The 14,783-nt window shown below is 47.6% G+C and overlaps 1 protein-coding gene across 3 annotated transcripts in view; it reads left to right on the top strand.

The window, feature by feature from the left end:
• The first annotated feature begins 3,244 nt into the window (after window positions 1–3,244).
• FNBP4 (formin binding protein 4) overlaps window positions 3,245–14,783 on the top strand; it is a 53,588-nt gene continuing 42,049 nt past the window's right edge. Inside the window, exons 1-3 of one of the 3 annotated variants that reach the window (XM_050759136.1) lie at window positions 3,245–3,314; window positions 3,810–3,992; window positions 6,378–6,470. In XM_050759136.1, the coding sequence (XP_050615093.1) occupies window positions 6,437–6,470 (34 nt within the window). In that variant the 5' untranslated portion in view covers window positions 3,245–3,314; window positions 3,810–3,992; window positions 6,378–6,436. Of the gene's footprint in view, window positions 3,315–3,809; window positions 3,993–4,200; window positions 4,597–6,377; window positions 6,471–14,783 lie in introns of those variants that run through there. The other 2 variants (XM_050759133.1, XM_050759135.1) reach the window with 2 other exon arrangements.

The following is a 14,783-nucleotide window of genomic DNA, read 5'->3' on the forward strand; positions in this document are numbered from 1 at the left end:
ACCCTGTTTCAAATAATTACATTAAAATAAAGTACATTGATATAGGTCCTGCACTCCCACCCCACTCCAACTTGTTCGGATTTTTATATCGCTTTAATGCCCTCCAGATGGTTGAGAACCCTTGGTATAAGCATAAATAACCATCACCTCCAGAAATGTATGTTTCCCCCAAGGAAAACAGCCTTTCACATTTCTATACATTTTGGTTTAGCTCATAATCTCAACTTAGTTCCAACCAGTTTTATAATATTACCTGGACTTTTGTGTAGACAAAATGATCATTAATAGTAATAATAGCTGCTGTCAGGTAACAACTAATTGGGGCCAGTGTTGCAGAGGTGGTAAAGGAACTTACCAAGACAGGTAAACAAAGGCAGATAGTATAAAAATACATTCCAAGGATGCAACAGGCAGGTCACTAAGAGAGGAGCTGACTGCAAGGAGACAAATGCTTGCTCGGGATTTTACAGAATGGTGCTTATGCTGGAGAGGGCTACATGCAGTATTTGATAATGCCAAGGTTGCACTGAGCTAACTTGCATTTTTCTATCAGCCAAGGTTCTGGTGATAAGTTGGGCATAGGAAGATCGTGAGTTACTTGCACAGGAGGACTGTATGTCCTGGATCATGAAGAAAGGCAGACTTAGAGCTTACCTACTTTTTCTTTTCATTCTCCCCTACTGTCAGCCTGACTCCTTTTCCCTTATTAGGACTCCACAGCTACCAGTGTTTATTTTTTTCCAGGTGCAATGCAAAGGTCTTAAAACTATGACACAGGCTGGGCATGGTGGCTTACACCTGTAATCCCAGCACTTTCAGAGGCTGAGGTGGGCGGATCACCTGAGGTCAAGAGTTTGAGACCAACCTGGCCAACATGGGGAAACCCTGTCTCTACTAAAAATACAAAAATTATCTGGACGTGGTGGCACGCACCTGGAGTCCCAGCTACTCAGGAGGCTAAGGCAGGAGAATCACTTGAACCCGGGAGGTGGAGGTTGCAGTAAGCCAAGATCACGCCATTGCACTCCAGCCTGGTGACAGAGCAAGACTCCGTCTCAAAAAACAAAAAAAAAACTATGATACAATTTAAACTTCATAACAACCCTATGGATCTATGGATACTAGTACTAATGCATTTTGTGGTTGCAGAAACAAGTTTAGGGATGTTAAATTTGTCTAAGCCTTCATATCTGGAAGGTGCTGAAGAAAAGTTTCAATCCAGATGTTTGGCTTCAAAGTTCCTATACAAAACTCCTTATTTTACTGTTGTCTCTCATTAAATAAAGTAGAAAATTGCTAACAGCTTTAAAACAGCAAATTCTTGGGGCCAGGCACAGTGGCTCACACCTGTAATCCTAGCAATCTTGGAAGCCGAGGCAGGTGGATTACCTGAAGTCAGGAGTTTGAGCCCAGCCTGGCCAACATGGTGAAACCCCATCTCTACTAAAAATACAAAAAATTAGTAGGGCATGGTGGTGGGTGCCTGTTATTCCAGCTACTCAGGAGGCTGAGGGAGGAGAATTGCTTGAACCCGGGAGGCAGAAGTTGCAGTGAGCTGAGATCGTGCCATTGCACTCCAGCCTGGGTGACAAGAGCAAAACTCCCTCTAAAAAAAAAAAAAAATTAGGCCAGGCACGGTGGCTGACGCCTGTAATCCCATGCAGATCACTTGAGGTCAGGAGTTCAAGACCAGCCTGGCCAACATGGTGAAACCTCGTCTCTACTAAAAATACAAAAATTAGTGGGGGTGGTGGCATGCGCCTGTTGTCCCAACTACTTGGGAGGCTGAGGTGGGAGAATCACTTGAACCCACAAGGTGGAGGTCGCAGTGAGCCAAGATCACGCCACTGCTCTCCAACCTGGGCAACTCTGTATACAAAATAAAAATCTGTAATCTCAGCACTTTGGGAGGCCGAGGTAGACAGATCATGAGGTCAGAAGATCTAGACCAGCCTGGCCAATATGGTGAAACCCCGTCTCTACTAAGATACAAAAAATTAGCCGGGCAAGGTGGTGCGCGCCTGTAGTCCCAGTTACTCAGAAGGCTGAGGCAGGGGAATCGCTTGAACCTGGGAGGCAAAGGCTGCAGTGAGCCAAGATCATGCCACTGCACTCCAGCCTGGCAACACAGCGAAACTCTCTCAAAAATAAATTAATTAAAATTAAAATTAAAAAATTGGGCCAGGCATGGTGGCTCACGCCTGTAATCCCAGCGCTTTGGGAGGCCAAAGCGGGTGCATCACCTGAGGTCAGGAGTTTGAGACCAGCCTGACCAATATGGCAAAACCCTGTCTATACTAAAAATAAAAAAATTAGCCAGGCTTGGTGGTGGACACCTGTTATCTCAACTACTCAGGAGGCTGAGGCAGGAGAGTCGCCTGAACCTGGAGGGCAGAAGCTGCAGTAAGTCGAGATTGCACCACTGCACTACGGCCCGGCGACTGGGCGACTGAGCGAGACACCGTCTCAAAAAAAAAAAATAAATAAAAAGTTAGCCAGGCATGGTGGCACACACCACTGTAGTCCTAGCTACACGGTAAGCTGAGGCAAGAGGATGGCTTTAGCCCAGGAGTTTGAGGCTGCAGTGAGCTATGAACATGCCACGTTACTCCAACCTGGATGAGAGAGCAAGACACTTAAAAATAAAATGAGAAATAATCATTTTAAAAGGGAATCAAATGCAATTCTACGTGTAAAGTGCTTGGTGACTGACACATGGAGTTCAGTAAGTATTAGATATTTTTAGTGGGAACTGAGCTGCTGCGGATATAAAAATAAATACCGGCCGGGCACGGTGGCTCAAGCCTGTAATCCCAGCACTTTGGGAGGCCGAGATGGGCGGATCACGAGGTCAGGAGATCGAGACCATCCTGGCTAACACGGTGAAACCCCGTCTCTACTAAGAAATACAAAAAATAGCCGGGCGAGGTGGCAGCGCCTGTAGTCCTAGCTACTCGGGAGGCTGAGGCCGGAGAATGGCGTGAACCCGGGAGGCGGAGCTTGCAGTGAGCTGAGATCCGGCCACTGCACTCCAGCCTGGGCTACAGAGCCAGACTCCGTCTCAAAAATAAATAAATAAATAAATAAATAAATAAATACCACTCGCATTCCTTAGTTTAGAGGGGAGACGGATGTCAACAAGATGCCAAGTGCCAGGAAGCGGCTGGGCAGGAGCGGTCACGCCTGCACTGCGTCTGCATTGCGCCTTGATGAAAGAATAAAAGATAAAAGACTTCCATCATGTGATGCAGTAATCATTCCAGCCAGTGCAAAGGAAAACAGGGAGGTGATGCTCCAAGTGGCAGGCTCCACAGGTAGAAGAGACGGGAGAGGGGGCAGTGTTATAAAGTAAGGGTAAATTAATTAAAGCAGGTTGACGATAGTAGTGATAAACTGGTAAGGTTCCTGGATTCCATCTCAACAATTTTAGGCTTTTTCCTTGTAGGTAGTGGAATATCTCGTGTTTTTTCCCAGCTAATAAGCGAGAAAATATGAGACATCTATTTGGGCTGTAAGAAACTACAAAAGCATAAAAGACCCACTGCCCTATTTAATGTTCAATACTATACCCAAAGTAAGCCACGATAATCAGGGCGAAACTTGGGGAAGGGCCCAGAAAACAACTTTTTTTTACTTTTTTTGAGACTGTCTCACTCTGTCGCCCAGGGTGGGGTGCAGTGGCGCGATATCGGCTCACTGCAACCTCTGCCGCCGGGTTCAAGCGATTCGCCTGCCTCAGTCTCCCGATTAGCTAGGATTACAGGCGCCTGCCACCGCGCCCGGCTACTCTTTTTGTATTTTTATTACAGACGGGGTTTCACCATCTTGGACAAGCTGGTCTTGAACTCCTGACCTCGTGATCCACCCGCCTTGGCCTCCGAAAGTGTTGGCATTACAAGCGTGAGCGCGCTCGGCCCAGAAGCACACCTTTCTAGAAGACAAACAACATGGAACGCTCGACCAAGAATAGCCACAAGATGGAGGACAAGAGGGTAAAGAAAAGGCTCAGGGAAAGCGCATGGGTGGAACCCGACGGAAGTGGGGAAGTCATTCTAATTCAGGCCCTACCCCACTATTGGCTGGACATTCACCCTTTTTCCTTTTCCATTGGCCACGGGTCCGTTCTCTGGGTCAAAACAGCCAATCACCTAGCGCCGTGGGTAAGCCCGCCCTTTCTCCCGGTGACGAGGAGCCAGAAGAACCGAAGGGCCCGAGGCGCTTGCGCAAGCGCGCGCTCGGCCGGTTGAAAGCGGATCCGGGCTGGAGGCGGTGTCGCGGTGCATGAATATTGATTACGCGTCGCAGTGCCCAGCGTCCAGCGCCCGCCCCTCTCGGCCGCCCGACGCTCGCTGCTCGCGCTCGGGCTCGCGATGGGGAAGAAGTCCCGAGCGGTACCCGGCCGCAGGCCCATCCTGCAGCTCTCTCCGCCGGGTCCTCGGGGCAGCACGCCGGGCCGGGACCCGGAGCCGGAACCCGACACCGAGCCGGACTCAACGGCTGCGGTCCCCAGCCAGCCCGCCCCGGCGGCGGCGACGACCACCACCACCGCGCTGACTGCCGCCGCGGCCTCGGACGACTCGCCTTCAGAAGGCAAGGGTGCGCGGGGGGACCCGAACTCGAGCTCAGGGCTTGCGGCCAGCCTAGGCCTACCTCAGGCTGAGGGCGCCTGGCCAGACCCAGCGAGGGAGGCGGGCGAGGTCGGCTTCTGAGGCCTGCCTGCTGCGGGACTGCGGGCGGGGCGGTCCTGGGCTCCGGGCCGCAGAAGGGCCAGGCCTTGTTCTGCGCCCTCGGCCCGGGCCAAGCCCGAGGGGCCATCTCTGGTGCGGGGCTTGCCCCAGGAACGTTTGAAATACGACCGAGGTTCGGGCACCCTGAGTCTCCCAAACGCCCCGGGTCGGTTTTGGGTAATGCAGAGAGTGGATGTGAGGATGAGTTTCCGCGTGCGCGGCCTGTGACTGTGGACCAGGCCTTTCCACACGTCATCTGCCTCCTTTCGGTTTTGTCAAAACGGGGATAGAGACGTTTAGAAAAAGCTTTTCAATATTCCAGCCAGTAAGCATGCCTACACTAGCAAAACTCCTGGAGAAATGGAGCTGGTGGGTTTCTAAGTATTTGTGTGGTTCTCACCCGAGTGGTGCTTGGATTTAAAGTGACTGCGGGGCTAGGCGCGGGAGGAGCCGCTACTGTTTCGGATGTTCAGAGATCACGCTGGGTCGTTAATTGCAAAAAATCCGCCAATAGCAGTGTTTGGTGTGTCTTGTAAAGGTCCTATCATAGCCTGGAAAATACTTACTGTTTTTGTATGTATTTGTCGGTATTGCAGGTGTAACTTTTTAAGAGTTTTGTTTTGTGTTTTCGAGACAAGGTTTCAATCTGTCGCCCAGGCTGGAGTGCAGTGGCGCGATCTTGGGCTCACTGCAACCTCCACCTCTCGGGTTCAAGCGGTCTTCCCACCTTAGCTTCATGGGTAGCTGGGACTACAGGATCCTGCCGCCATGCCCGACTAATTTTTGTATTTTCAGTAAAGACGGAGTTTCTTCATGTTGCCTGGGCTGGTCTCGAACTCCAGGGCTCAAGCGATCAGTACAGGCGAGAGCCACCTCGCCTGGCCATGAAGCTATATTAATAATGTTTATTTACCGTGATCAGAGCCTTCCCTTGATGTTGAAGTTTGTAGGCAGATGAAAGACTCCAGGGCACGGTGGCTCATGCCTGTAATCCCAGCACTTTGGGAGGCCGAGGTAGGCAGATCACTTGAGGTCAGGAGTTTGACCAGCATGGGCGACAAGAGCGAAACTCCATCTCATAAAACAAAAAAAAAGATTCCAGCTCTGTGTGTTTATCATCTCCCAATTATTTGGGTCAGCAAAATGTCCTTTTTTTTTTTTTTGAGATGAAGTCTCCCTCTGTGGCCCAGGCTGCAGTAACCTCTCCCTCCTGGGTTGAAGCGATCCTCCTGCCTCAGCCTCTGGAGTAGCTGGGATTACAGGCGAGTGCCACCACGCCCAGCTACTTTTTATTTATTTTTTATTTTTTTTTGTATTTTTAGTAGAGATGGGGTTTCACCATGGTGGCCAGACTGGTCTTGAGCCCCTGACCTCAAGTGACACCCCCCTGCACCCGTCTTGGCCTCCCAAAGTGCTGGGATTACAGGTGCGAGCGCAGCCGAAATGCACTTTTTTTAAATTGATGGAACTTAGAGCTGAAAGGTTAAATGAACGATTGATTTGTCACCTCTAGTGTTTTCTCTGGAATCTGACTACCGTTTTCTTTTTTTTTTTTTCCTCTAATCCAGATGTGATTTGTCACTTCTAGTGTTTTCTCTGGTCTGGAATCTGACTATAGTTTTCTTTTTTTTTTTTTTTTTTCTGATCCAGATGAACAGGAAGCGGTGCAGGAGGTTCCTAGAGTTGTTCAGAATCCTCCAAAACCAGTCATGACCACTAGACCCACAGCTGTTAAAGCAACAGGTATGATTTTGTTTTGTTTTGTACATTTTTTTCTCGCACGTCCTTCATTAAAGTCAAGTTGGGTTTGTACATAGAATGTTTTGTTGAATGCTTTACAGTTGCTAACGTTATTTCTCCCAAAAATATGATTTAAGATTTTTTTTTGTTTGTGAGAGAATGTTGATGTATATACACTTTGACCAGTGGAAAATTTGTTCTTTTTCTTTTTTTTTTTTTTTTTTTTTTTTTTTTTTTGAGACTGAGTCTCGCTCTGTCACCCAGGCTGGAGTGCGGTGACCGGATCTCAGCTCACTGCAAGCTCCGCCTCCCGGGTTCACGCCATTCTCCCGCCTCAGCCTCCCGAGTAGCTGGGACTACAGGCACCCGCCACCTCGCCCGGCTAGTTTGTTTTTGTATTTTTTTAGTAGAGACGGGATTTCACCGTGTTAGCCAGGATGGTCTCGATCTCCTGACCTCGTGATCCACCCGTCTCGGCCTCCCAAAGTGCTGGGATTACAGGCTTGAGCCACCGCGCCCGGCCGTTGTTTTTCTTTACCCAAAACCTTTTTTTACTATTTTTTTCCCTGATGCTGTTTTATAACTAGTTTTCTGGTCCTCCCACTAGCTTGGTGTTCATTAGGCATGCCAACTCCTATTTCTTTTCTAACACTCTGGCTTGATTGGTTACCTAACAAACATTGGTGGACCTGGAAATCGAGCTTATTAAATATTTTGAAGTACAAACGAATGTGCTAGTTGCAACAGTGGTTTTGTATACAAACCTGGGTTCAATTCATCACTCTGGCATTCACACTTAGACTTTGGGACAATTACTAATTGGATTGAACCTCATTAATCTGTAAAATGGATGTTTTATCTCTGAGATAGTTACAGATGTGACATAGTAAGTGCCAAGAATGTTAATTTTCTCCACTCTGTGTATCTTGGAAGAGTAAAATGTGTTTTAATATTAAATACTCTATAATTGGTAGTAATTTCTTTTCAGTTCAGAATACTTTTTGTACTATTTGATGCGTAAAATGATAGATGCTTATTCCTCTCTCCTACCATTTGCCACCTAAAAAAAAGCAAACAAACAAAACACCCCAGTGTGGGTTAGTTAGAAAGCTAAAATTTGAATGTGAGAGAAATTTCAGAACTACATTATACCATTTTGTATTTGCAAACTGCATGTTATTTCATTTGAGACTTAACACATTTAAAATATGTAGAATTTAGCCAGGAGCTGTGGCTCACGCCTGTAATCACAGCACTTTGGTAGTCTGAGACAGGGGGATCATCTGAGTTAAGGAGTTCGAGACCAGCCTGGCCAACATGGTGAAACCCTATCTCTACTAAAAACATAAAAATTAGCTGGGCATGGTGGTGCACACCTATAATCACAACTACTCAGGAGGCGGAGGTTGCAGTGAACTGAGGTTTTGCCACTGCACTCCAGCCTGGGCGACAGAGTGAGAACCTGTCTCAAATAAATACATAAAATATAAATTTAAATGTTTCTAGGAGAAACTTCCTTGATTACTCCTGTGGTTTGAATGTCCTCTCATGATGTCAACACCTTCCATTAGGCGCCTACCTCCCAACACTGTTGCACTGGGGATTTAATTTCCAAAACATCCTTTTTAGGGGCACATTCAAGCCATAAGAGGTATATACCTAAGAAATAATTTACTGCCTGATATAGGTAGTTGATACACAAATTGTGTGGCATCAACTCTTAAAGGTAAGTAAGAATGTTGAGGTTTGAGGGGTCAATACCTCTCTCAAAAAAAGACGGCTAAAAATTATGGCTCTGGGCCGGGTGCAGTGGCTCACACCTATAATCCCAGCACTTTGGTAGGCCGAGGCGGGTGGATCACGAGGTCAGGAGATCGAGACCATCCTGGCTAACATGGTGAAACTCAGTGTCTACTAAAAATACAAAAAAATAGCTGGGCATGGTGGCAGGTGCCTGTAGTCCCAGCTACTCGGGAGGCTGAGGCAGGAGAATGGTGTGAACCTGGGAGGTGGAGCTTGCAGTGAGCTGAGATCACACCACTGCACTCCAGCCTGGGCGACAGAGCAAGACTTCATCTCAAAAAGAAAAAAAAAAAAACTATGGGCCGGGCGCGGTGGCTCAAGCCTGTAATCCCAGCACTTTGGGAGGCCGAGACGGGCGGATCACGAGGTCAGGAGATCGAGAGACGATCCCGGCTAACACGGTGAAACCCCGTCTCTACTAAAAAATACAAAAAAATAGCCGGGCGAGGTGGCGGGCGCCTGTAGTCCCAGCTACTCGGGAGGCTGAGGCAGGAGAATGGCGTAAACTCGGGAGGCGAAGCTTGCAGTGAGCTGAGATCCGGCCACTGCACTCCAGCCTGGGTGACAGAGCAAGACTCCGTCTCAAAAAAAAAAAAAAAAAAAAAAAAAAAACCAACTATGGCTCTGAAGAATGACCATGCTTTCTCAGGCTTTAAGTAGCAACAAGTCTTTTTTTTTTTTTTTTTTTGAGTTTGAGTTTAAGTGCAGTGGCGGGATCTTGGCTCACTGCAACCTCTGCCTCCCGGGTTGATTTATCCTACGTCACCCTCCTGAGTAGCTGGGATTACTGGCTAATTTTTGTATTTTCAGTAGAGACGGGGTTTCGCCATGTTGGCCAGGCCCTCCTGAGTAGCTGGGATTACTGGCTAATTTTTGTATTTTTAGTAGACAGGGTTTTGCCATGTTGGCCAGGCTGGTCTTGAACTCCTGACCTCAAGTGATCCACCTGCCTTGGACTCCCAAAGTGCGGTGATCACAGGTCTGAGCCACCATGCCTAGCCTGCAACACATCTTAATCTTAATAGTAGTCAAGGACTTGTTCTTACAACTCCAGAATTTAAGTGATTTTTTTCCTCCTTGGCCTTCCAAAGTGCCGGGATTACAGGCATGAGCCCTTGTGCCCAGCCCAGGAGCTTAGTTTTTAACACCCCCCAAAATGGAGTTTTTAAAGAAATGAAATTCTTGCCAGGCATGGTGGCTCACGCCTGTAATCCCAGTGCTTTGGGAGGCAGAGTTAGGAGGATCACTTGAAGCCTAGAGTTCAAGACCAGCCTAGGCAGCAGAGAGACCCTCATCTCTTTTTTTTTCTTTTTTTCTTTTTTTTTGAGTCAGAGTCTCTGTTGCCTAGGCTGGAGTGCAGTGGCGTGATCTCAGCTCACTGCAGCCTCTGTCTCCTGGGTTCCGGCAATTGTCCTTCTTCATCCTTCCAAGTAGCTAGGATTACAGGCCCACACCACCATGCCCAGCTAATTTTCGTATTTTCAGTAGAGACAGCGTTCGCCATGTTGGCCAGGTTGGTCTGGAACTCCAGACGTCAAGTAATCTACCTGCCTCAGCCTCCCAAAGTGCTGGGATTATAGGCATGAGCCATCGCGCCTGGCCGAGACCCCCATCTCTACAAAAAAAATTAAAAATGAGCTGGACGTGCTGATCACCTGTGGTCCTAGCTACTTGGGAGACTGAGGCAGGAGGATCGCTTGAGCCCAGGAGTTCAAGGCGGCAGTGAGCTATATGATCATGCCACTACAATCCAGCCTAGGTGACAGAATGAGACCCTGTGTCAAAAAAATACACATAAAAAATAGGCGGGGCACGGCGGCTCAGGCCTGTAATCCCAGCACTTTGGGAGGCTAAGGCAGGCAGATCACAAGGCCAAGAGATCGAGACCATCCTGGCCAACATGGTGAAACCCCATCTCTACTAAAAATACAAAAATTAGTTGGGTGTGGTGGCGCGCACCTGTAGCTCCAGCTACTCAGGAGACTGAGGTGGGAGAATCACTTGAACCCAGGAGGTGGAGGTTGCAGTGAGCCAAGATCGTGCCACTGCACTCCAGCCTGGTGACAGAGCGAAACTCCATCTCAAAGAAAAAACACCAAGGCCGGGCGCAGTGGTTCACGCATGTAATCCCGCACTTTGGGCGGCCAAGGTGGGCGGATGACAAGGTCAGGAGTTCAAGACCAGCCTGGCCAACATGGTGAAACCCCATCTCTACTAAAAATACAAAAATTAGCTGGGTATGGTGGCACGCACCTGTAATCCCAGCTACTTGCGAGGCTGAGGTGGGAGAATCGCTTGGACCCGGGAGGCGAAAGTTGCAGTGAGCTAGACCACGCCATTGCACCCCAGCCTGGGTGACAGAGTAAGATTCCATCTCAAAAAAGAAAAAAACGGCTAGGCGCTGTGACTCACGTCTGTAATCCCTGCACTTTGGGAGGCTGATGCTGGTGGATCACCTGAGGTCTGGAGTTCAAGACCAGCCTGACCAACATGGAGAAACCCCGTCTCTACTAAAAATATAAAACTAGCTGGGAATGGTGGCACATGCCTGTAATCCCAGCTACTCAGGACGCTGAGGCAGGAAAATCACTTGAACCCAGGAGGCAGAGGTTGCAGTGAGCCAAGATTGCGCCATTGCACTCCAACCTGGGCAACGAGTGAAACTTTGTCTCAAAAAAAAAAAAAAAAAATTAAATTCTTGGAGTTCTTTAGTACCTGCTCATAGGTCAGAGGCACCTGGCCAGCTTTGTTGTTTTTAATAAATTTTTTTTTCTTTATATAGACATCGTCTCACTCTATTGCCCAGGCTGGTCTCAAGGAGGCTCAAGTGATCCTCCTTACTTGGCCTCCCAAAATGCTAGGATTATAGATGTCAGCCATCACGATCATCCTGTTGTTTTTGTTTCTAAGATTTTTTTCTCTCTTTTTTTTTTTTTTTTTTTTTTAACTTTGAGATGGAGTCTTGCTCTGTTGCCCAGGCTGGAGTGCAGTGGCATGATCTTGGCTCACTGCAACCTCCGTCGCCTAAGTTAGAGCGATTCTCCTGCTTCAGCCTCGCTAGTAGCTGGGATTACTGGCGCGTGCCACCATGCCCAGCTAATTTTTGTTTGTATTTTTAGTAGAGACAGGGTTTCAGCATCTTGGCCAGGCTGGTCTTGACCTCCTGACCTCGTGATCCGCTCGTCTCAGCCTCCCAAAGTACTGGGATTAGAGCGGTGAGCGACTGCGCCCCGCCTCTAAGATTTTTCTAAGATAAAGCAATTTTACCTGATAATGTGAACGTTTATTTTCAGTGTTACTCTAACTTCATGCCTGTTAGCAGTATATACTCTGTATTTTCTGAGGTTTAATTAAATTTTGTGTGTATTTTTGACTTGCTTTTATTCCTTTAGCATTACTTTTAATCCCTTTAGTAATATTTCATGTGATTCTATAATAGTCTGATTTATCACAAAATGGTAATAAATCAGGTATGTCCTATAATTTGCTTTGCCAGTCCACTATTTGCGAGCATTTGAGTGTTTACAGATTTTAGTTGTTTAAAGCAAGCCACCAGAAGCTTTGAGCAAAGTTTTTTTGGAGTTATGTCTTGGTATTTTAGCCTCAAAGATGAGACTGTATAAAAAAACTTGAGTTTTGTAGCTCTTGGAACCTGTTACCAAATGTCACTTAAGATATGTGGGATCTAGGCGGCCACTGTGGCTGCCGCCTGTAATCCCAACACTATGGGAGGCTGAGGGAGGTGGCTCACCTGAGGTCAAGAGTTCGAGACCAGCCTGGCAACATGGTGAAACCCTGTCTCTACTGAAAATACAAAAGGCTGGGCGTGATGGCTCACGCCTGTAATCCCAGCACTTTGGGAGCCTGAAGCAGGTGAATCACCTGAGGTCAGGAGTTCTAGACCAGCCTGGCCAACATGGTGAAATCCCGTCTCTATTAAAAATACAAAAAAATTAGCTGGGGTTGGTGGTGCACGCCTGTAATTCCAACTGCTCGGGATCCTGAGGCAGGAAAATGGCTTGAACCTGGGAGGCAGAGGTTGCAGTGAGCCGAGGTCGCACTGCTGCGCTCCAGCCTGGGCAACAGTGAGACTCCATCTCCAAAAAAAAAACCAAAAACCAAAAAAATACAAAAATTACATTGGCACACACCTGTAATCCCAGCTACTTGGTAGTCTGAGGCAGGAGAATTGCTTGAACCCAGGAAACAGAGGCTGCAGTGAGTCGAGATTGTGCGACTGCATTTCATCCTGGGCGACAGAGCAAGACTGTCTCAAAAAAAAAAAAAAAAGTTTGATCAACTTATGATGTCTCTCTGAATTTCTTACAAACACTAGGCTTAATAATTTTCATTTTCTTGGCTAATTTATTATGTTTTTAGGAGTGTAGAAGAAGTTTTATGTCCATAGGTGAAAAGCTGTTAGGTGAAGAAAGGGAATAGGCAGAACCTATTTTGCCTGTGGACCTGGGGAACTACCTCTTGTTGGGGAATTTTGTGATGAAAATACCATGCAGCTTGCCTGATTGAAACTTTTTACCAAAAGTGATTATATCTATGATTGTCATTAGAAGTGTTTTTATTTTTAATTAATTTATTTTGAGATAGAGTTTTGTTCTTGTTCCCCAGGTTGGAGTGCAATGGCACAGCCTCGGCTCACTGTAACCTCCGCCTCCTGCGTTCAAGTGATTCTCCTGCCTCAGCCTCCTGAGCAGCTGGAATTACAGGCGTGCACCACCAACCCCAGCTAATTTTTTTGAATTTTTGGTAGAGACAGTTACCGTGTTGGCCAAGCTACACTGGCACTCCTGACCTCAGGTCATCCGCCCGCCTTGGCGTTCCAGAGTGCTAGGATTACAGGCATGAGCCACCGTGCCCAGCCAGTATTTTTATTTAAAAATATAATTTCCCACCCTCCTTTCCAGAATCCATCAGTACTGAATACTAAAGTGCAGCATTTTTTCATACAGAAGTTTCTCCTTTGGTAGTTCTGCTCTTACAAAGCTGAATACCTTTTGTTCAGAACATCAAGAAAATTGGGCCGGGCGTGGTGGCTCACACCTGTAATTTCAGCACTTTTGGAGGCCAAGGCAGGCCGATCACTTGAAGTTAGGCGTGTGAGAGCAGCTTGGCCAACATGGTGAAACCCCATCTCTAAAAAATACAAAAAAATTTGCCAGGTGTGGTGGCGCACGCCTGTAATCCCAGCTACTCATGAGGCCAAGGCTGGAGAATTGCTTGAATCTGGGAGGCGGAGGTTGCAGTGAGTCAAGATTACACCATTGCACTCCAGCCCTGGGAAAGAAGAGCGAAACTCCATATCAAAAAAAAAAAAGCCAGGTGCAGGGCTCACGCCTGTAATCCCAACACCGTGGGATGCCGAGGAGGGCAGATCACTTGAGGTCAGGAGTTTGAGACCAGCCTGGCCAACATAGTGAAACCCCATGTCTACTAAAAGTACAAAAATTAGCCAGCTGTGGTGGCATGTGCCTGTTAATCCTAGCTACTCGGGAGGCTGAGGCAAGAGAATTGCCTGAACCTGGGAGGCAGAGGTTGCACTGAGCTGAGATTGTGCCACTGTACTCCATCCTGGGTGACAGTATGAGACTCCATCTCAATAAAAAAAAACAAAAACAAAAACCACGGGCGGGTGCGGTGGCTCACACCTGTAATCTCAGCACTTTGGGAGGCCGAGGCGGGTGGATCATGAGGTCAGGAGATCAAGACCATCCTGGCTGATACGGTGAAACCCCATCTCTACTAAAAATGCAAAAATTAGCCAGGTGCGGTGGTGGGCACCTGTAGTCCCAGCTACTAGGGAGACTGAGGCAGGAGAATGGCATGAACCCAGAAGGCAGAGCTTGCAGCAAGCTGAGATCGCACCACTGCACTCCAGCCTGGGCGACCGAGCGAGACTCGGTCTCAAAAAAAAAAAAGAGAGACACTGTCTAAGAAACGTCCATGCAAATTTCTCTCATTTTTTTTTTGTTTTTTCTTTTTTTCTTTTTTTTCCTTTTTTTTTAAGACAGAGTCTTGCCCTGTCATCAGGCTGGAGTGCAGTAGTGGCATGATCGCAGCTCACTGCAGTCTCTGCCTCCCGGGTTCAAGCGATTCTCACGCCTCAGCCTCCTGAGTAGCTGGGATTACAGGCGTGCACCACCGCCGCCAGCTAATTTTTGTGTTCTTAGTAGAGGCAAGATTTCACCATGTTGGCCAGGATGGTCTCGATCTCCTGACCTCGTGATCCCCCCGCCTCTGCCTCCCAAAGTGCCGGCATTATAGGCATGAGCCACCATGCCTGTCCAGAAACATCCATGTAAATATCTTTCTTACCAGTTTAAAATACTACTGTGGTCAGGCGAGGTGGCTCACACCTGTAATGTCAGCACTTTGGGAGGCTGAGGCAGAGGATTTGCTTGAGCTCAGGAATTCGAGACCAAACTGGGCAACAGATTGAAACCTTGTCTGTACTTTTAAAAAAAAATGCCAAGTGTGGTGGCATAGGCCTGTAGTCCT

The sequence above is a fragment of the Macaca thibetana genome, chromosome 14, assembly GCF_024542745.1.
Source record: "Macaca thibetana thibetana isolate TM-01 chromosome 14, ASM2454274v1, whole genome shotgun sequence".
NCBI lineage: Eukaryota > Metazoa > Chordata > Mammalia > Primates > Cercopithecidae > Macaca > Macaca thibetana.